A 24,258-nucleotide genomic window follows, 5' to 3' on the forward strand; every position below is an offset into this window, starting at 1 on the left:
CTGAGAATTCACTATCAGGAGAACAGCCTGGGGGAACCACACCCATGATCCAATCACCTCCCTCCGTCAGCCTGTGGGGATTACTATTCAGATAACATTCAGGTGGGGACACAGAGCCAACCCAAATCAAGGACCATCACCCTCTGAACGATGAGCAGGGTTCAATATGTAGATGAAGAGTGTGGAATGGAGATGGAGAGTGAGGAATGATACACATAGAGGTACAGATAGAAATGTAGGTGTTTTTGTAATGTTTTTATTTTTACAGCTAAAATAATTAACATTCAACATTTTAGGGTATGTTTTATTTAAAAGCTTTTTCAGAACTTCAAAGATTAGATTAGAGCTTCTCAACGCTCTGGAGTTCTTTTTCTTTTGTTTTTTTGTTTTGTTTTTTGTTTCCACATCCCCCCCCCCCCCCCCCCCCCCGCGTCCAGCTCTGTCGCCAGGGCTGGAGTGCAGTGGCGGGATCTCAGCTCACTGCAAGCTCCGCCTCCCGGGTTTACGCCATTCTCCTGCCTCAGCCTCCGGCTCTGGAGTTCTTAAAGTGGGGTTGCCAAAATAGCAGCTGCATTAGCATCACCCAGGAACCCTATAGAAATGCAAGTCCCAGGTCTACCCAGGACCTCCTGAATCAGAAACTCTGGGGCGAGGCCTAGACATCTGTGTTTTTAACAAACCCTCCACAACAATTAAGTTTGAAAACCACTAAACCAGACCTTCTCTGTTTCAATGTGAATAGGAATCTCCTTGGGAGCTTACTGAAGTTCAGTTTCTTGGGTATCACTCCCAAAAAATCGGAGTTAGTACAGTTGAGGTAAGGCCTGAAATTTGAAGTTTTAGTAAGCATCCCATTCTTTTCTGATACAGGTAGACCACAGGCTCCATTTTGAGAAACACTAACAGTTTCTTCATCTCAGAACAGGAGATGAAGAAAAGAAAAAGGATAGGAAGAGAGTCAATAAAAACAGGTAGGAAAGGAGAGAAAAGAGTAAAAATGCTCAATGTTTATCAATGTGAAACCAGCCAGTAAGAAAAAGGTTTGATTCCAAATGCTCTGGAAAGAAAATTAGATCCAGAGAGCTGATACCTAAGTAACTCACATATTTCATAAAGTTTGATGGACAGTTCCACAAGGATTTTTCAATAGCCATAAACAATTCCTCTTTTATAACAGAGGTCTAGAGTATGAGTCCTCTTGACATTACAAGTGTAGAGAAATTGATCGAGTTCTTTCCTGTGTGGTGCCCAGGAATTCGATAAGCCGTTGTCGTTTTTAAAAGACTGTCATTTATTGCTTGTGGGTTACAGGAGAGCTTAATGGCAGAAATTACTCTTAAACCCCTGTCCTGTTTGAGCACCCGGTCAGCATTAGCTATTTCCTCTCAGAGATTCCTTTCTTTTTCCTATAAACTTTCAGGGATAAATCTCAGAGTGACTTAGCATCCAGAAAATAAAGTTCTGGCTTAGCAGTAGTTATAACCCTACAGCATTGTGAAGTTAATTATTAGGTTTTAAGGTTGTGTTTTATCCTCTAATCTTCCTCATTTTAAAGCAAAATTGAATCGGCCACTTTGGGTTTAGGCTATTTCAAACATAGGATAAAACATAAAGTTCCTCAACTCCTCAAGGAGACATATAATTTCTGAGGTGCCAAGAGATAGAATTTCCAGGGCACAGATTTCCTTGAGGCCTGGAGGCCACTGACAGTCACCTCCTTTGTACGGGACGGGGGCCTCGGTCCTTTTTCTCCTTATGCCGTTTAGGATGATGGTAAAGCAGAGGTCCTGGACTCAAACTGTTCCACCTCTTACTACACGTTACTTTAGGCAAATAACCCTGCCTCTCTCCACTGCCATTTTCTCATCTATGAAATGGGGATATTCATCATAACAGCTTCATGGAGTGGTTGCAGTAATTAAAGAGAGAGTACACATACAGCATTTAGAAAAGGTCTTGACATTTAGTAAGCACTTAAATGTTTGTATTATTTCCCATATTTTATATGCATAGAATGAATCTAAGTAGACATGGAGACGGCACTTAAAATACTAATTAAAAAATACATGTATCATTGAAAGTACTTTGAGAAATGAATTACTCTACATCCAGTCAAGAATGCATTCTATTAGAATCGTTTAAATAAAAACTTGCAAGAGAGGACCTCAGGGATTTTTAATCTTGCTTTATTGGTATTTTCCATTCCAAAGCTTCCCTGAAATGGTGTTTTGCAGGTAGCCTGGGTTGTATTGTGGCTCTGTCCTTAAATGTGGGACCTCAATAAGCCACCTAATCTTTCTGTACTCAAGGTTTTCTCATCTGCGAAATGGGCTAACAACTCGTTGGGAGGATCCGGTGAGCACTTGCTGTTGAAGGGGCTTCAGAAAACAGTGTTGATGTGGGACTGGGGTGGCAGAGGCTGCCGTTGTCTCATGGTCCTTAGCAGAGTGAACGCCAGCCTGTGGGTCTGTGGCATATCCCAAAGCAGTCACTCAAAAAGGAGAAATGTCTACAAAGCCCTGTGCCTTACCACTAAGATCCATGTGAATTTTAAAAATTTTGTCCCATGACATAGCTGTATCTTTCAATGTAAAAATATTTTAAATTACTTTCCATTTAAATAGCTTAAATGTCTCTTCCCTCTCAACCCTCCCGGTGCCCTATGCCAATTCCCCCTCTAACATTCCTGAAGTAAAGTTGATACTCTTTGGCTACTCACTTATTTCCCTAGTTGTAAAGAAATCCCGGTTTCCGAAACCCTAGAGGCAAGTTCTATGCAAAGATCACATTTTCACAACCAAGCTACAATGAGAAGTCGAGTATATTAAACTATTTCCTGGATTGCCCAGGATTTTCAGTTCTCAAATATTCTTCTCCCACCTTTTCTGCTCACCATCAAAGACTTAATATAGTAAACATACAGCATAGGAATGGAAAGCAGAAGATGCAATACTAGAGAAGTCAGTATTCTCTGAAGATGAGTATGTGCTGCAGGGCTATTAGACGACTCATACATTATTCAGGGTAAATTATATGTGGAGAAGTTGTGGTGAGATGTCTCTCACATTTCAAAGGCACAGAGTTCTACTACAGAATTTGTCAATTTTCTGAATAGGACTCCAAGACTTTAATAAAAATCATTGCTCTATCATTTTTAGGGGAAGAAGACTTCATCTCTAAGTTTTGCAGAATAAAACACCTTAACTTAGACACTAAAATTCTTATCTTGGTCTTTACATTCAAAAGAGAAATTGGTTCCTGACTTATAAAGCAAACATTCCTAAATGATGCTCTCCCAGTCTAATAAATTCAGCATTTAGTGGTTTATAACAAGCTTTTTACACAAAATTACTACTGGGTAAGAGTAATAATGACATAAATACTAAGAATGGAAGAATGACATAAATATTAAGTTAAATTCCCAATTACTTTTTCTTTCTTTAAATATAAGGCAAGTTGATTTGTAGACTTACATAGGTCTCCTATAGGAAGGTTACAAAAAGAAAGTAATGCTTCATACAAAACTATTAGGAATCTTTCCCTTAGGTCTTACAACCATGTAAGTAAAAATTGTACTTTAAAGTGTCATGTAGTTTATATATAATATATATATAATCACATACTTTATATATAAAATCATATGATACTTTATATATATGCAATAAATTGAATTGTCTCACCTATTAACCAACTGAAGTAAGATTAAGGAGTATATTTGTATTTGAAATGTAAATGATGCTTTTTCCACTTAGTGATTTATTGCTTTTAAGTCACATTACAAAATTACAGGTATTATCAGCACAAACCACCGGCCTCCCAAAATTCTTTTCTCTTTTAAAATTTGTGTCATAAAGTTGATAGATATGTTAAGACAAAGTTTTCAGTGATTATCCTCTTTTCTTTTTATCAGAGGCTTTAGAGATCTTTTTTTTTCAGAGAAGTAACAGCTCTAAAGCAAAGCAAAATCATCACATAAGCGCATGCAAATGAACAGATCCTTTTGTAGAGAAATTAAAATTGTAGTCTTGGGAAGATAAAAGACCTCAATTGACTCACAGGTTTAGGTAGTAAGTTTCATATTTTCCTTAGAAACTTAAGTGACTATGGTCATTAGCCTATGTATTTTAGAAAAATACTTTTAAAGCTAAGTTCTTCCCAAGAGATGGTCATGATGCAAACACGGACCTGAGATGCAGGCATATATGGAAAAAGGCAACGTGGGACTTTCAGAGTCTGAAACGTTGCCTCGAATAAGCTATTTTAACATGGGAAGGGGATAACTTTACATTTTTCCTATTATAAAACTAAGTTGTACTCAATGATTTAAAAATACATAAATCAGAGAATGCAGAAGTGTCAAAAGTTAAAAAAAAAATCAAACTGAAGATCTCTTAAAATTCTCATGCAGCTTCTACCAATAAACTCTACACCATCAATCCCATTCTCTACAGGCACTCATTGTTAAAGTCTGATGTATGGAACTCATTTAAGGCTTTATACGAAAATGTAATATATTCTGCATATGTATGGTTTTATTTTACAATACAATGGAAGCTTACTACACTATACATACTGTTCTGCATATCCATATGGAAAACCAAATTATCATTGGAAGACTTCTTGGATAGAATAGAATCAAGAGAAGAAGTTGTTGAATTGTCTTACTGGTTTCATGAATTAAAGTTATGACAATGGTATGTTCCACATACTTGATGGGAATTTACCAACTGGGGAGAGGTCAAAATATCAGAATGTTCCTGTGCACTGTTTAGAGAATCTGTTCAGTAGACAGAGCCAGAAACGTGCATATAAATGTTTACACTCTGATCATTCCCTCCTCTTCCTATTCTAAGTTCCACACCCACCATGCCCTTTCCATTAGTATAACCTTTCTTAAGAAAGTACAGAAATTAAAAATCTGCATGGTCTCATATGCACTAGACTTTATTGGGTTACAACTTGATTATGTTATGTCATCATCTAATTATAAAGAGTACAATGATTAGGTTGAGATGTTGATACATCATTGTTTCAGACATTACAACCTTATCACCTTGACAGAGTTCTGTTTTCAGCTACTACTGGTTGACTAATCCTTAGAGTATTTTTATAGCAGGTTGATCTCATGCATTATGTCTTGATTTTGCTCGAAACTTCATTTTTCAAGGTTAATCTTATCTCCTGATCCTAAGGATGCCGTGTGTGTGTGTGTGTGTGTGTGTGTGTGTGTGAGTTAGGCACAGTTAAAGCTGTGTGGACACTAAGGATGAATTGTTAAATAGGAAAAGTACTGATGATGCAGGCAGTCACTGCTTTGTCAAGGCTTGCCTGAAATCTTGCAGGATGCTCACTTTATCTTATAAATGAATAGTAAAGCATGTATCTGTAGTGTGTTGAGTCACAGAGTCCTGTGTGAATGTCCATACCTGTCTTTTCCTTAAATAAACACATCAAATATTTATGAAGCACCTGCTAAGTGCCAGAAGCTGTGATAAGCATTGGTGATGCAGTGGTGAACAGATATACATAATCTGAGTTTTCAGTCTGGTGAGGAAGAGTTTCCAGTCTGGTGAGGAAGACAACCATTAAACAAGGATACACAGATGTGAAAGGCGTTCCCAAAGAGAAGGTGATAGTGCTGTGGGAATATATAACAGAAGATCTAAGCCACCCTCCTAGATGGGGAAATAAGACCCTTCTTGAGAATAAATTAGCCAGGCAAAGATGAGTGAGAAGAGGAAGAGATTTTGAACAAAATCTGGTACCTCATTGTGAATGGTCATTAAGGTTCCTGTTGTTTTTGGAAATCAATGAGTCTAAAGCTTTGACTAACAAAACCTTTTTGTGACATTGGAGAAGCTCTGGGAGTAAGATCTTACTGTTACAAAAACACACTAAGAATGTAGACTGGGACTCTCAAAGTAAAAGGCTATTATTGCTTCTGACTCTGACCTGTCTGCCCAGGCAGTCACCTTATGTTTCCTGTTCATTCTCTTTCCCTTATCCATCTCAGCTGGCATTTGACATTCTTCCCTCCCACACTCTGATTACTCTTCTAGCTATACCCATCAAACAATAATACTGTGAAGTACAATGTTTCCCAAAACGTAATATGACTGGAATAAAATGAGGTGATTTTAGGTAGAATGACACATTTTTAATAGTCATGCATTTACTTTTACAAATTCTTTCTTTGAAAATAAATTTGATTCATACTAGCAAATCAATTTAAGAAAATATATTGGCCGGGTGCGGTGGCTCATGCCTGTAATCCCAGCACTTTGGGAGGCTGAGGCAGGCGAATCACCTGAGGTTGGGAGTTCGAGACCAGCCTGACCCCATCTCTACTAAAAATACAAAATTAGCTGGGCGTGGTGGCACATGCCTGTAATCCCAGCACTTTGGGAGGCCGAGGCAGGTGGATCACCTGAGGTTGGGAGTTCGAGACCAGCCTGACCAACATGGAGAAACCCCATCTCTACTAAAAATACAAAATTAGCCGGGCTTGGTAGTACGTGCCTGTAATCCCAGCTACTCAGGGGGCTGAGGTAGGAGAATCGCTTGAACCCAGGAAGCGGAGGTTGTGGTGAGCTGAGATTGTACCATTACGCTCCGGCCTGGTCTGTCTCAAAAATACACACACACACACACACACACACACACATATACACACACACACCTATATATACATATATGTGTATATATATCTACACCTATATATAACCTTAAGCCACAGTTTGGTGTTTGGTATATAGTCGGTTTTTAACAAATAATGGTTTCGTTTTTCTCCCTTTCTTACTGCCTGTGTGTTGACCTTTATGGTGTCAATTCCTATGTTGCCTTTATTGTTAGAGATGAAATATAAGACATTGCATATTGGCTGTATTTCAAATTAAAAGCTTGAGATAACCTTATTAATACTGTGCATTTATCTAATTTTAGGATGGATGGATAGATAAATGAAGAGAGAGATAGACAGACATAGGCATACATATATGTATATAAGACAGTACAAAAAAAAGTGTGAAAGACTGGACATACTTTTTCTTCACAAAAAACCATTAGGAAGCCAAAGAGCTTTAATATCATTATAATAAAGATTGTTTAATAGAACATGCGTTTATCTTGCCTTGGATTTTTTTCCAGGTGAACAGGAGCAGGAACTGCAGAGCAGGCACTAGAACAGGATTTCAACCTCAACCCCACCACTCACTAGCTATGTGATCCCAATCATACAACTCAATCCTTCTGAGTCTCAGTCTCCTCATCTAATGATACCTACCTACCTTACAAGGCTAGAGAGAAAGTAGAGGCAACATAGGTGAGGCATGGAATGCTATACCTCTAAGTGCTAAATATTGTGATTATTAGTTTTTAGTACTGATTACATTCTTCTGCCCATGACCAAACTATAGAAATGCCTCATTGCAGAGAAGAGACTCCCATCCATGTCAAATGAAAAATAAAGCTCTAAATTAGAAAAAAAATCTTGGGAACAGAAAAGTATCAGTGGGAGTTCAGTTATAGATAACAAAGGCAATCTAGTTCTTTTACAAAGAAAGGGGTTTCCTACAAGGACATGCGTGCCCACATCTTTGGAAAGTCTGGAGAAGCCGGGTCTGGGCTTGGCCCCCAGAAGAGCAACACAAGACTAGCCAAACTGGGGGAGATGCTGCTCTGCCAGAGAGGAAGCCTGAAAATAAAGAAATGGGCACAGCAACTCTAGGTTCTAGGGAAACATATGATCCATCTAGGGTCAGAAGCTATGGCCAGATGGCTGGTTCCAGAGCAGGACTGCCAGATAAGACACAGGATGCCTGTTTGAATTTGAATTTCTGATCAACAACATTTTCTTTTGAAAATGTTTTACTGAAACTAAATTTTGGAATAATTTTTAGTATAAGTATATCCCATATAATAGGCTATACTTATACTAAAAAAATCTTATTGATTTGAAATTCAAATTTGAGTGACCTGTGTTTAACTGGGAGCACTGAATTATTAATAATTTGTCTGAAATTCTAATTTAACCAGATTGTATTAGTCAGTTTTTGTTTTATTACAAAGAATGCCTGATACTGGATAACTTATAAGGAGATTTAATCAGTCCACAGTTCTGCAGGCTTTACAAGCAGGGTGCCAACATTTGCTCAGCTTCTAGTGAGGGCCTCAGGAAACTTACAATCATGAGGGAAGGTGAAGCCCAAGCAGGCACATGGTGAGAGCAGGAACAAGAAAGGGAGAAGGAGGAGCCAGATTCTTTTAAACAACCAACTCTCCAGTAAACTAACTGAGGTAGAACTCACTTATCACCAAAAAGGTGGCGTGAAACCCTTCATGAGGGATCTATACCCAAGATCCAATCACCTTCCACCAGGTCCCACCTCCAACATTGGAGATCACATTTCAACATAAGATTTGGAGGGGACAAATCCAAACCATACTACAGTTATTCTATATTTGTATTTGCTAAATCTAACAATTCTACTCTAGCCAACTATTTTAGCATGAGCAGAAGGGTGCTTTGGATGATACTGCCTCAATTCAGCCTCATCAGATTGCATCAAACTGGCAGAAACTAAATCACATCAGGAACTCTGCTGGCTGCAATGACATTTGGGAGACAAAACTTTTAGCTTTCAGTCTCTTATGGAAGGAATGCAAGATGTCTGAAGGGCATATGACAAGCAAATAATTCACACCACCATATCTATACAATAACGGTGATCTCTGGTAGTTGTAATTTGTGTATTATTTAACAAATATGTTATGAGCATAAATTAGCTGCCCGGTACTACAGGCATTGGAGATACAGCACTTAACAAAAAAGACAAAATTCCTGTCTTTATAAAGCTTATATTCTGTTAAAAAAAAATACATAAATTAACCAAAAAAAAAAACTAAAAAAAAGAGAAGTGCATAAAATTGAAAAAGTCATCTATAATTCCACCACTCTTCTTTCATCTTGATGTGTAAAAAAATTTTAATAAAACAAAGTGAAAAATCTTCTGCTCCCTTTCTCCTTTCTCCCTCCAATTTTACCTCCCAGAGATAATCATCAGTCGACGTCCTGTGTGTGTGTTTGTGTACTTATTGTAAATAAATGAAACCCAACCAGTAAATCCTACAACAGTGAGAAGCATGTAGACTCAGGGAACCTTCTGAAGCAATCAAAACCAAGCAAAGTTAATTAGAAAAGATGAAAGCTAGGCATCTTTTTCTTTTTCCCTTGGGGCATGAGTACCTCATTTACATCCTATGACCTCCTGAAGTTACTTTCTTCTGTGTTCTTCATCCTCTCAATCCTTCCTTCATCATGCTATCCTTCCCTTTATCTGCCCTGGATCTTCCACCTGTCAGAGTGGAGCACATACAGGACAAGGTAAACCTTTTTCTGTAGAGTACTGATCAATTTTCATAGGTCCAATTTTATTGGCGATGCTAAAATATCCGCAGTCTACTAATGTGAAGACTGAGGGAGAACAAAATGACTAAGAAAAAAACCACTTTTCTCTATCTCCTTCTGACTACAAAGCCTTATTTTCCTTCTATCATTTACTCAGAAAAACTCTGCTCCAGCCCCTCTCCAAAATATGCTTCTTTGTTTTCTCACTGCTGTATTTCTGTTCCGACGTTCAGTCTGTATGGAGAGTCTTACTATTCAACACCTCTGCCCATGGGCATTTTCTCCTGCTCAGAACCGGCTTAAATGCTTCTTCCTCAATGCTGCCATCTTAGTTCCTGAGACAGGTTTTATTTATTTAAGTGCAAGCAGTTTACTTGGGAGGAGATCCTAGCACGCTTTTGTCTTTGCCAGGGGAGAGGGAGGTAAGACAGGGAAAGGAAAAAGCCAACAAAAGGTGTGGCCACAGAAAAAATTATATGGCAGGTCACTGGGGTTTAATCCCACTGGGGAAGTCAGGGAGAGCTATCCCTTCAAGAGACAAGGGAGCTGAGAGTTTATCCTTTAATTCCCTTCTGTCATTAGCTGAAGGTTCCTCCTAGTGTCATCAGCTCCTCTTCAGAAGGCCTGGCCTGGGCATGGGCTGAGAGAAAGAAATGCGTCCCGTGGAAAATCACGGATGCTTGCAATAGGATTCTGTCAGTGCATGCAGAAACTGTGGCTGCCAAGGGATATGAGCCAGGGGACATACGGCATTTTGAAAATTTAGACATGTTAGACATGTTTTGTCCTACTCTGCTCTCATGACCCTTGGATTGTATCATTTCCCCAATAGTTATCACATCCTGCCTCGTGTTATAAGTATTTGTGTACAATTAGAAAAAAATATTAAATTACTAACTGTCTTAGCCTGGGCTCCCCCCAGAAAGTAGACCCCAACTTTATCGAGAAGTACCATCCCAGGAAAGCAGGGACACTGAGAAGGGAGGGTGAGGCAAGGAAGACAGAAGCACCAGCATGAGGTGTGATTTGAAAGTGGCCACCAGTAAGTACAACTGATTGCATAATCACTCAGGACTATCCTCCACGGAGCCGTGTACACTCAGTGTCTCAGGACACTCCACCAAGAAGAGACGGAAGAGGTTAGAATTTATCTACCAGTTCATTTCTCCCATCACCAAAAGGTTCATCAGACAGGAACTGTCCCCTGCACATCCACAGCGCATAGGGGCAGACACTGAGAATCCCACAGCCTCTATCACCCCTTTCAACAGAGAAGCCCCAGGGCAGTCGGCGAGTGACCTGTGGCACAGGCAGGAGGCAGGGGTTGTCTGTGGCTGCATGTGGTTTGTCCGAATCTCATCTGTGGCTGGGGCAGAGATGAAAAGTCATGAAGATAAGTAAGAGAAAGAGGTTATGAAGTAGCTTATTAAATTTGTCTGATTTACCAAGTAAAATAACTCACCAGGGATGACCCAATCCTCACATGGACCCACACATCATACCAAGAAAATTTTCCTGAAATAGTGTGAAGCATCCCACGGTGGCTTACAAATGAAAATCAACATTCTGGCTAAGCACAGTGGCTCACGCCTGTAATCCCAACAGTGGAAGCCAAGATGGGAGATTCACTTGAGCCCAGCAGTTCGAGACAAGCCTGGCAATATAGCAAGACCCCGCCTCTACAAAAAACAAAAATTTAGCCAAGCATGGTGTTGCCTGCCTGTAGTCCTAGCTACTTGGGAGGCTGAAGCAGGGTGGTCATGTGAGCTGAGGAGATCAAGGCTACAGTGAGCTATGATCACGCCACTGCATTCCAGCCTGGGCGACAGAGAAAGATCCTGCCTCTCAAAAAGAATTACTTAATTGACTAATTAAATAAAAGTCAACATCCTATTGTGAAAATCTGGTACATCAAACTAAAAACAAAGAAAGCTGAGTGGAGAGAAGTATTCTTTCCAAATGCCTGCTCACAGTGAACACAGGTCTCTGAGGAGATGGAGATGTACTGGAAGAATAAAACCAAGAAGGAAAACAACCCAAATGAAGCAAATATGAGTACATTTAAAGTTAGGAAGCCGGGCCTGGAGCAGTGCCTCATGCCTGTAGTCCCAGCACTTTGGGAGGCGGAGGCGGGCCAATCACCCGAGCTCAGGAGTTCGAGATCAGCCTGGCTAACATGGTGAAACCCCATCTCTACTAAATATACAAAGTTAGCTGAGTGTGGTGGCACACGCCTGTAATCCCAGCTACTCAGAAGGCTGAGGCAGGAGAATCATTTGAACCTGGGAGGTGGAGGTTGCAGTGAGCCAGGATCGTGCCACTGCACTCCAGTGTGGGCAATAGTGAGACTCTATCTCAAAAAAAAAAAAAAAAAAGTTAGGAAGTCTTGCTGTTATCAGTGAGGCAAAGGGAAAGAGTTCTCTGGTTCATTCAAAGATTCCTCAGAGACACTCTATAAATAATTTTTAGTTGTTTTATTTTCACTCATCAACTCCTGCAATGCAAGAATTATAAATATATACAGATTTTATATGTATTTATGATAGCTGCATTAAAGAGGCAGAGGGAACTATCTCAAGGAAACATGATGTCCAAAATCTTTATAGGTGCTGTCCTAGAAGGCAGGCCACATGTAAAAGAGAAACATGTTTGTCTGTTGGAAGAATATAGGTTTCAGGAAGAATATTGACCTGTATACACACTGTTTAAAGGAAAAGAGAAGGGTTTTACTTGAGTTCAGTTTTTTATAGTCATCAGTTCTGTTTATTTTTTTAATCTGTATACTGTTGAATACATTATCAGCAACGATTGATGAAAAGGTCGATGATACTTTTTCTACAATATAGAGTATTATTTCAAAAAGAATTACTTTAAAGAAAATATTTTAAATGTTAAGAAACATTCCTATGTAATTCCTTAAGAAACATTTTCCTTTAAATTTTGCAACCTTGGAAAAATTCCATTATCAAGGTATTCCAAATATGCAGAAAATGACATAAATTTTATAATTAATGTATAACAAACATTTTATTAAAATGCATAGAAGGTTATATGGAAGACTAAGCATAATGAATACAATAATGAAAATGGTGGAATCTTTTAGACAACAAATACGTTTCAGTTTCAGAGAGAACAGTTGTGTAAACTACTCTAGCAACCACGGTCTATGTAATCATATAACTGAGTCATGGTCTTCAAGATCAAGTGCTTGGTTATAGTCAGCCATAGCTTCCTCAATCACACCTATTTTACAACGAACTTTTGCTCTAAATTTATATACTAGAGCATCATTAGGCTTCAAAGACAGGGCTGCAAAAGAAAAAAAAATAAAGATATGTTTAAGCTAGCACTCAAAAATTAGTCTCATTTCCTTACAAACAAAAATTGTATAAGAACTTTTTTTAAAAAGTAACTCAATGGATGAAATCAAGAACTTTAATACTTTTTATTTGAAAATATTTTTCTTCAAACAGAACTATTTAGTTAAATTAAAAATATTGAATCTTTCTAAGCAAACTAACTTGGGGAAACACAGTACAATGTCTTTCTTCGAAAGGTTGACAGTGTTTGTGTATAGATTTGTAATAATTCTCTATATCTCAGTTTACCAGAGCTTTAAGTTAAGACATTACATAAAGGAATCTATATCGATTATATTAAGGATATGATATCTAAAACCACTAATTCTTATGTAAGTTTATCTAAATAAATAGACCTAATGATTTTCTTCTTTTGTAGTCTAAAAATAATCAAATCAACCACTGCAACCTTACCAAAATAATTACCAAAAGTGTACCTTTATTAAGGTCTTCCTCAGCTAGTTCATATTGCTTTAAGCAGTAGTAGAAATGTGCTCTATTAAAATATACTGCAGCCCAAAATGGACAGCTTTCAATTACATTTGCAAAATCTTCTTTTGCTTCTTTGTATTTCTTTAATATTGTATTTGTAATAGCTCGATTCATGAGAATATATTCATCTTCTGGATCAAATTTTAAAGCTTTTGAGAAGTAGTCACTGGCCTACAAAATATGAAGATAATGATATATTTTAATTGGCAACTTACTATACAGAAATTTGAAGCACTTTTAGTCTTAATTTTAAATTAACGCCAGTGGTATACCAAGGGGGCAATAGAAGCATTTCATTCCAGGTACGGAGGTGCACTGTCTGCAGAGAATGTAAAAAGGTAAACTCAACCAAAAGTTGATCTGTTTTTTGTTATTACAATGTGTCAGCAATTCTAGATAATGTCAGTGATATAATACTCCTGTTGGCTGGGTTAAAATGCTCCCACTGGCTGGGTGTGGTGGCTCACACCTGTAATCCCAGCACTTTGGAAGGCTGAGGCAGGTGGATCACCAGAGGCCAGGAGTTCGAGACCAGCCTAGCCAACATGGGGAAACCCCATCTCTACTAAAAATACAAAAATTAGCTGGGTGTGGTGGCAGGCGCCTGTAATCCCAGCTACTTGGGAGGCTGAGGCAGGAGAATTGCTTGAACCTGGGAGGCGGAAGTTGCAGTGCGTGGAGGAGGTCACACCAATGCACTCCAGCCTAGGTGACAGAGCAAAACTCCATCTCAAAAAAAAAAAAAAAAAAATCCTCCTACTGCCTCTTACCCCAAATCCCAGATCCCTGTATAGAGATAAAAAATGTTAAAGCATAAAATAGAAGAGAAGGCCATAACAACAGGATAAAATACAAATTAGAAAAATAACACTTGGTTTTTGTCATTGATTCTGTTTATGTGATGGATTACATTTATTGATTTGTGTATGTTGAACCAGCCTTGCATCCCAGGAATGAAGCCAACTTGATCATGGTGGATAAGTTTTCTGATGTGCTGCTGGATTCAGTTTGCCAGTATTTTACTGAGGATTGTCACATCAATGTTCATCAGGGATAGTGGCCTAAAAATTTCGTGAGTGTGTGTGTGTGTGTCTGCCAGGCTTTGGTATCAGGATGATGTTGGCCTCATAAAATGAGTTAGGGAGGATTCCCTCTCTTTCTATTGATCGGAATAGTTTCAGAGGAATGGTACCAGTTCCTCTTTGTACCTCTGGTAGAATTCGGCTGTGAATCCATCTGGTTCTGGACTCTTTTTGGTTGGTAGGCTATTAATTACTGCCTCAATTTCAGAACTTGTTATTGGTCTATTCAGAGATTTGACTTCTTCATGGTTTAGTCTTGGGAGGGTGTATTTGTCCAGGAATTTATCCATTTCTTTGAGATTTTCTAGTTTATTTGCATAGAGGTGTTTATAGTATTCTCTGATGGTAGTTTGTATTTCTGTGGGATCGATGGTGTTATCCCTTTTATCATTTTTTATTGCATCTATTTGATTCTTCTCTCTTTTATCTTTATTAGTCTGGCTAGCTGGAGGTATCACGCTACCTGACTTCAAACTATACTCCAAGGTTACAGTAACCCAAACAGCATGGTACTGGTACCAAAACAGATATATAGACCAATGGAACAGAACAGAGGCCTCAGAAATAACACCACACATCTACAACCATCTAATCTTTGACAAACCTGACAAAAACAAGCAATGGGGAAAGGATTCCCTATTTAATAAATGGTGCTGGGAAAACTGGCTAGCCATATGCAGAAAGCTGAGACTGGATCCCTTCCTTCCACTTTATACCAAAATTAACTCAAGATGGATTAAAGACTTAAACTTAAGACCTAAAACCATAAAAACCCTAGAAGAAAACCTAGACAATACCATACAAGACATAGGCATGGGCAAAGACTTCATTACTGAAACACCAAAAGCAATGGCAACAAAAGTCAAAATAGACAAATGGGATCTAATTAAACTAAAGAACTTCTGCACAGCAAAAGAAACTATCATCAGAGAGAACAGGCAACTTACAGAATGGGAGAAAATTTTTTGCAATCTGTCCATCTGACAAAGGGCTAATATCCAGAATCTATAAAGAACTTAAACACATTTACAAGAAAAAAAACAACCCCATCAAAAAAATGAGCAAAGGATATGAACAGACGTTTCTCAAAAGAAGACATTTATGCAGCCAACAAACTTATGAAAAAATGCTCATCATCACTGGTGTTTAGATAAATGCGAATCAAAACCACAATGAGATATCATCTCAGGCCATTTAGAATGCTGATCATTAAAAAGTCAGGAAACAAGAGATGCTGGAGAGGACGTGGAGAAATAGGAATGCTTTTACACTGTTGGTGGGAGTATAAATTAGTTCAACCATTGTAGAAGACAGTGTGGTGATTCCTCAAGGATCTAGAACCAGAAATACCATTTGGCCCAGCAATCCCATTACTGGGTATATACCCAAAGGATTATAAATCATTGTACTCTAAAGACACATGCACATGTATGTTTATTGTAGCACTGTTCACAATAGCAAAGACCAACCCAAATGCCCAACAATAATAGATTAGATAAAGAAAATGTGGCATATATATACTATGGAATACTATGCAGCCAAGAAAAAAGGATGGGTTCATGTCCTTTGCAGGAACATGGATGAAGCTGGAAACCATCATTCTCAGCAAAGTAACACAAGAAGAGAAAACCAGACACTACATGTTCTCACTCATAATTGGGAGTTGAACAATGAGAATACACGGACACAGGGAGGGGAACATCACACACCAGGGCCTGTCAGTGGGTGGCGGGTTGGGGGAGGGATATGTAAATGATGAATTGATGGGAGTAGCAAATCAACATGGCATATTTACACCTATGTAACAAACCTGCACATTGTGTACCTGTACCCCAGAACTTAAAGTACAATAAAAAAAAAGTAAACAAGAAAACAAAAGAAGAAAGAAAAGTAAAACTTTGTGTAAAAAAGCAGAGTAAGAGCTCAACCACAAGAGACTTTTCAAAATAAGGTTCTAAGACATACAAGAGTGATAAAAACTCACTTATACCAAAAAAAAAAGGTATAAAAAAGAGATAGGAAATACCAGCTTGTTGAAAAGACCAAAGACTCGAGATTATTCACAACTCATCATTGATCTAAAAGGGACCCTCAAGTTAGTCTGCAAAACAGTACTGGAGTCCTGGTCCAAGAGCCATTTGCTAGAGCTCTGCAAAGAGGCAAGTACCAAAATTGAGAATAAACAATAAGTAACTTTTATAGCATTTTGACATGGCTATGACATCCCAGCACTTGATCACATTTCTAGTAATTCATTTTTATTGGGTTTTAGCAATGTATATTGATTACAATATACTAGAATTTTTTTTAACTGGCCTTTCACCACAAATAGTTGAGGTGCTGATTAGACATCCTGCTAGTCAACTTAGAAATCTCTAATTCCCTGATGGATGAAAACCTGGCCGCTACTTTAAAACCTACCTTAAAGACAAAGTCACTTTTCACAGTAGAGCTTGTCACTCGCCAATTACTTAATACTCAACTTTTTCCCAACCAAACACAATCTGGCTTCTATTTCCCCCTATTCCATGAATTCTGTTGTTGCTAAAATTGCAGATGTCCTCAAGCTTAACGGACACATTCTAGTTCTTGTCTTCCATGACATTTCTGTGGCATGGACACCTTTGGTCTCTCCTTCCTTCTTAAAATTCTCTCTGTCACTGAACTACTTTCCTCTATGTTTCCCGAAGAGCTGTCCTCTATTCACTTCCATCATGGGTGATATGGAACACTGATTGCACAGTGGCTGAGAGCCCAGACCATAGAGTCATATTGCTGGGTTTATATCCTGCCACTACTTTGAGTGAGTTACTAAAACTCTATTTGCATCAGTTTCCTCATCTGTAAAACAAAGGTAACAAATAAAACTCCACTTCCAGTGTTGATGTGAGGGTTAAGTGAACTAATATGTAATGTACTGAGAACAATATGCAGAAAGTAGTAAGGACTCTGTCAATTATTACTTATATATCATGTTTTTCCCTGTGTCTATACACGGAGAGGGAACATCACCTTTAGGCAATACTCCATGAATTTTGCTTCCTCTTACTTTTGAGAGGTAATTAGCTCAAGATGTAAAATCCATCTCAACCCTGAGACAGGTTGGGGGGAAGGGGGACAGAATTGACATCCTTCTGTGAAGAGCTTGAAGAGGATTCTCTCCTGAAGAGAAGGCTGCACCCCCAGTTCTCAGAAATGAGGCAAGGGAAAGACTCCAAGCCAGGTCAAGACTTTCTTCCTAAAGTAATTTAGACTTCATTTTAATTCACCAATGAATTATCAATAAAGAAGACACAATTACACATCACAAGGCATACCTTCAATCATGTAAGAGCAAATTCTTTTTCTCAGGTAAGAGAAAAGAACTTTGAACTGTGTAACTTTCTACTCTACCTGACAAATATATTACTTAGAAAATGAAACCTATAAATTTAATGAGGTTACTTGAAGTATCAGAATATTAACTATGAAGCAATTAGAGGCTAAAGGCATCTACCACAACAGATGGCCCTGATTTTTTAATAATTGGTTTAATGCCCTTATGTTGTAATTAATTAAAAAGCAGATCCAGTTATTTTTTAAAGTCACCTGTAGTTCATAATGTATGCAAGTAGCACATCCAACTGTGGTTTAAGATCATTAAATCACATTAAGTGGTTATCATTAAGTCACTAAAGATAAAAGAAGCCAGATCACACACATTTTTTTTAACCCTCTAGAGTTTATTAGATCAGTTGAGGCACCCTTCCTCCTAGCCTAAGTCTTACCTCCCTTATAGTCAGAAATAAGGGGATGAGGGCAGAGAGTGAAAGGGAATAAAAGCCATTTTCTCCACGGAGGCCAAAGCATACTAGAATAGCTGAATACCTATTCCCAAAGCTTGCTAGTCTCTGGAGGGAGTGTGCACTGTAAAGCTCAGGCATCCAGTATATCAAGAAAAGATGGAACATATTTTACATGAAATATATGCCCAGATAATTTGTCTATACTTTGGAGGGAATACAGCCATACTTCAAAAAGAATTTAAACTACACTTTGGATCTAACCAAATACTTTTCTACATGATGCCCATATAGTGATCAAAGACAAATGAATGAAAAAGGTGAATATCTCCTTTTCATGCAGATCTTAAACATCTATGGAAATATAAAATTGCCCTGGGAATTTTATTTGCCTTAATCACATTAACTAACTACAATGCACATAAACATATCTAGGATCCAGTCAGAGGGTGATCTGAGTTTGGTCAAGTTAGAGACAACTGATCTTTGAGCAATTGTCTCTACTGACAGGATAGATGTAAAACTGACAGGATTAGATGACATTAGCTTAAGGACATAAGAAACAGAAAGTTATGGTTGACTCTGACATTTCTATTCAAGTGACTTTATGGAAGATGACAACTCGAATTGAGAGAGCATTTATATGAAGAAAGCTCGGCTGAGGATAATGGATACAGAGAGCAATTCAGAAAGGGCTTTAATGAACTTGTAAAATATCCAGTTTTAGCAACTCCTAAATATGGGTTAGGAACTCAGAAGAAAGAAGGAGGGTTTCAAGTAGTGTAAGTCATGATAATAAATGGACTTTCTGAACAGAGAAATGTAGAGATAAGAGGGCAGAGTGTGCTTCCTGCCCCTTAACAGCTTACAGAGTAAGGAGATAGAGATCAACACAGAAACAACTGCATGACATAAAGCAGTATTTAATCTGTATAGAGAGAATCATATACAAAGTAATAAAGGCTCAAGATCTCATTTTGAAATTTAAAACTACAAACCTCAAATGAGGACTTAATGTTGTTACTACACTCTAATATGCTCATCTTACCACTCCCTAACACAATTATTTCACATTTTCTCTCTTCTCTTTAAAAATCCTAGCCATCTTGTCTTTCTTTCTTAACCATTCACTCCCACTGTTAACTGGTGACTAATACTTGTATCCATGGAGAAGATATAATCAATAGATAGGATTACATACTACCAAAATCTACATTCAAATGTGCCCAAACCCTCTGCCTTCCCTAATGACATAATGGGTAGTGTGTTCTGCTCCCATCAAAGGCCACATGTGCAACTTCCAAACTTTTAACTTCATCAAATTCTCAAAGATTTTGATCCTAATTATCCCTGGCACTCTCCTTTACCAACAATTTACTAGTTTATTCTTATTAACATTGGAGCGTAAATTGATATCTCTCATCTTAAAGACACACACACAAAAACCTCTTACCCTCAAAGTCTCAAAGACAATTAAAAAAAACACCAGGAAAAAGACAGTATTTCTACAATGAAAACTAAAACTATAACATTTCACACCACACTCACCCTGCCATGGACACCACTAGTGCTTATACATCCAGCCCAGGGGCCTAAAGACTGACTTTCCCAGCCTACCGCCCTCACTGCCAGTGCCTATGTGCCCTGCCAGGAGCACAAAGACTGCTCACCCAGGGAAAACCACTGCCTGCAATGGCTCCCATGTGCTACCTCAGGGCCTGAGGACTGGACTGCCTGGCATCACCATCTCCAGTAAAGTTTCACCACAGTGTCCACTAATAACCACAGCCTAAGCCACCAAGGAACTCACAGACACCACTGACACTGATTATAGATGAAGCAATCATATGCAGACTATACCACTCTATGGTGCCCACCCAGAACCTAAGCCAAAGTACCCTATTCAACTCACTTTATAGATACATCTGCAGAAAAAAGTCTTTCCCTATGAAAGTTACTTAATAAAATTGGAAGAAGTGATGGTTACACCAGATGAGCAGATACTAATGTGAGGACACAAGAAACATGAAAAAGCAAAGAAATACACCCCAAAAGGAGTGCAATAAATCTCCAGTAACAGACCCCAAAGAAAAGAAATTTCGTGAAATGTTTGAAAAAGAATTCAAAATATTCACCTTCAAGAAATTTAGAACAAAAGAACACAGATAAGCAATACAAAGATACGAAAAAAAAAAATTCATGATTTAGATGAGAAATCAAACAAATATAGATATCATAAGAAAATAACTAAAGAGAAATCCTGGAACTGAAGAATTCAATGAATGTAATTAAAAAAATACAATCAAGACATTCACCAATAGACTAGGTAAAATAGGAGAAATAATTCCTAAACTTGAAGACAGGTCTTTAGAAATGACCTAGTCAGACAACAATAACAAAAAGAATAAAAACGAATGAAGAAAGCTTACATCATATAGAGGATACAATCAAGTGAACAAACATTCAATTTTGGGAGTTCAAAAGATAAAGTCACAGAAAACCTATTCAGTAAAATAATAACTGAAAAGTTCCCAAATATTGGATGAGATATACATACAGATACAGGAACCTCAAATGTCCCCAGATAGATTCAACTCAAAAAGGCCCTCTCTGAGGCACACTATCATCAAACTGTCAAAAGTCTAAGACAAAGAGAGAATTTTAAAAACACCAAAAGCATCAAGTCACATATAAAGGAATTTCTGTCAGACTAACAGCAGATTTCTCCACAGAAATCCTATAAGCCAGGAGAGAATTCGATGATATATTCAAAGTGCTGGGGGGTGGTGGGGGAAGAACTGTTAAGCAAGGATACTATACCCATCCAAGTTATTGTTCAAAAATGATGGAGAAAGTCTTTCCCAGACAAACAAAGACTGAGGAAATTCATCAGTATAAGACCAGTCCTACATGAACTGCTTAAGAGATTTTTACATCTGGCAGCCAAAAGACAATATCCACCATCATAAAAAATACACTAAAATATAAAACTCACTGAAACAACAAACACACAATGGAGAAAGTGAAAGGAATCAAATGTTATCATTATCAAAAGCTGCCAAATTTTATTATCAAAGATAAGCAATAAGAAAGAAAGGAACAAATATAGAAAATAAGAAACAACAAAATGACATAAATACGTCCTTACCTATCCAAAAGAACTCTGAACATAACCAGTTTAAATTTCCCAATTAAAAGATATAGATTGACTGAATGGATAATAAAACAAAACCCAACTATATGCTGGCTACAAGAAACACATTTCACCCATTAAGGACACACATGAATGAAAGTTAAGAGATGTAGAAAGATATTTCCTACAAAACAGTACCCAAAAGAAGCAGTTATATCAGACAAAATAGACGTCAAGTCAGAAAACATAAGAAGAGACAAACAATATCATTATATAATGATAAAGAGATCAGTTCAGCAAGAAATATAACAATTGTAAATACAAATGCACCAAACATTTGAACACCCATATATATAAAGCAATTATTATGGGTAAAGAGAGAGAGCTAGACCCATTAATAATAAAACAATTGTTGGGGACTTCAACACTGCACTCAGCATTGGATGGATTATCTAGACAGAAAATCAACAAACAGCAGACTTAAACTGCACTATAGACCAAATGAACCTTACAGACATTTACAGTACATTCCATCCAACAGCTGCAGAATACTCATTTTTTTTTTTTTTTTTTTTGACGGAGTCTTGCTCTGTCACCAGGCCACAGTGCAGTGGTGCAATCTCAGCTCCCACCTCCCGGGTTCAAGCAATTCTCCTGCCTCAGCCTCCTGAGTAGCTGGGACTACAGGTACGCACCACCATGCACAGCTAATTTTTGTATTTTTAGTAGAGGCGGGGTTTCACCATGTTGGCCAGGATGGTCTTGATCTCCTGACCTCGTGATCTGCCCACCTTGGCCTCCCAAAGTGCTGGGATTACAGGCATGAGCCACCACACCTGGCCAGAATACCCATTCTTATCAGTACATGGAATATTCTCCAGGATAGGCTACATATTAGAACACGAAACAAGTCTCAACAAATATCAATAATCAAAATTATATCAAGTATCTTCTCAGACCACAATTGAATAAAACATCCACAAAAAAAAAAAAGCTTTGGAAATTAAATAAGCAAACTAAAATTAAATAATATGCTTCAAACAACCATTGGGTCAATAAAGAAATTCAGAAGGAAAACAATACAATTCTTGAAACAAATGAAAATGGAAACACAACATACCAAAACCTATGAAATGCAGCAAACCTAAGAAGGATGTTTATAGAGTTGAATTCCTACATCAAAAAAGTAGAATGATTTCAAATAAACACTGTAATAATGAACACTCACAAAACTAGAAAAGCAAGAACAAGCTAAACCCAAAATTAGAAAAAAAAATAAATAATAAATATCAGAGCAGAAATAAAGACTTAAAAAATATAAAACATCAACAAAATGAAGTTATATTTTTGTAAAAATAAACAAAATTGATAGTGAGACTAACTAAAAAGAGAAAAAAGACCCAAATAAATAAATATGAGAAAACTGGGTATCCATATGCAGAGGAAAGAAACTAGACCCCTGTCTCTCCCTATGTACAAAAGTCAAATCAAAATGGATTAGACTTAACTGTAAAACCTGAAAATATAAATCTACTAGAATAAAACATTGTGGAGATGGTTCAGGACACTGATTAATATGGCACAGATTTTTCAAGAGTTAAGACCACAAAAGCACAGGCAACAAAAGCAAAAACAGACAAGTGGTTTTATATCAAGTTTAAAAAGCTTCTGCATAGGAATGGCAATAATCAATAGAGTGTAGAGAAAACCTACAGAATAGGAGAAAGTATTTACAAATTATTCATCCAATGAGGAATTAATAACCAGAATATATAAAGAACTCAAACAACTCAACAGCAAAAAAAAAAAAAAAAAAAAAAACCATTCCCATTAAAAAGGCAAATGATCTGAAAAGACATACAGATGGCCAATAGATCTATTTAAAAAAATGTTGAACATCACTAATCGTCAGAGAAGTGCAAATCAAAACCACAGTAAGATATTATCTCACCTCAGTTAAAATGGCTGTTGTCAAAAAAAAAAAAAAGCAAACAAAGAAAAGAAAAATCACACATCTAGTGAGAATGCAGAGAATGGGAGCTCTAGTACACTGACACTGAGAATGTAAATTAGTACAGCTATTATGGAAAACTGTACAAAGGTTCCTCAAAACAATAGAACTATCATCCAGCAAGTCCACTGCTGAGTATATATCCAAAAGAAAGAAAATCAGTATATTGAAGAAATATTTGCACTCCCAGGTTTGTCCCAGAACTATTCACAACAGCCAAGATATGTAATCACCCTAAGTGTCCATCAACAGATGAATAGATCAAGAAAACGTGTTACATATATGCAATGGAATACTATTGTATCATTAAAAAGAATAAAATCCTATTATTTGCAGCAACATGGGTGAGCATAGAGGACATTGTGTTAAGCAAAATAAGCCAGGTACAGAAAGACAACACATATTCTCACTCATATTTGGAGGCTTAAAAAAAAGATTTTGTGTCATAAACATAGAGAGACACAGAGAGTAGAAAGGTGGTTACAATTGGCTGGGAGGGGTGGGTGGGGGGATGAAAACAGGTTGGTTAATGGGAACAAAAATACAGTTACATGGAAGGAACAAGTTCTAATATTTGATAGCACAGCAGGGTGACTATATTTATGATTTATTGTATATTTCAAAATGGCTAGAAGATTTGAAATGTTCTCACCACAAACAAAAGATAAATGTTTGAGGCGATGCATATTCCAATTACTTTGATTTCATCATTACACATTGTATGCATGTATCAAAATATCACATGTGCCCCATAAATATGTACAATTAGTATGTATCAATAAAAATATAACATTTTGAAATAAAATGATTCTGAAAAAATTCATTTAAAAAATTTATTTTAGAAAAAAATTGTTAAGGAAGCAATTGCTATCAAGAAAAAAAAATGAATCAGAAATATAGGAACCCAGAAAAGAGGTGACCAGGAAAAAATGGCATGGAAATAGGATAGAACTAGAAAAATAAAAAGGAAACCTGACTTATGAGGTCCACAGG

At 37.4% G+C, this 24,258-nt stretch overlaps 1 protein-coding gene across 2 annotated transcripts in view; it reads right to left on the reverse strand.

Moving 5' to 3' along the window:
- Nucleotides 1-12,146: 12,146 nt before the first annotated feature.
- TTC6 (tetratricopeptide repeat domain 6) overlaps nucleotides 12,147-24,258 on the reverse strand; it is a 217,135-nt gene continuing 205,023 nt past the window's right edge. Inside the window, exons 32-33 of one of the 2 annotated variants that reach the window (XM_023189672.2) lie at nucleotides 13,203-13,428; nucleotides 12,147-12,715 (exon numbers count right to left, since the gene is read on the reverse strand). In XM_023189672.2, the coding sequence (XP_023045440.1) occupies nucleotides 12,579-12,715; nucleotides 13,203-13,428 (363 nt within the window). In that variant the 3' untranslated portion in view covers nucleotides 12,147-12,578. The remainder of the gene's footprint in view (nucleotides 12,716-13,202; nucleotides 13,429-24,258) is intronic. The other variant, XM_031935777.1, reaches the window with a different exon arrangement.

The sequence above is a fragment of the Piliocolobus tephrosceles genome, chromosome 6 (assembly GCF_002776525.5).
Source record: "Piliocolobus tephrosceles isolate RC106 chromosome 6, ASM277652v3, whole genome shotgun sequence".
Taxonomy (NCBI): Eukaryota; Metazoa; Chordata; class Mammalia; order Primates; family Cercopithecidae; genus Piliocolobus; species Piliocolobus tephrosceles.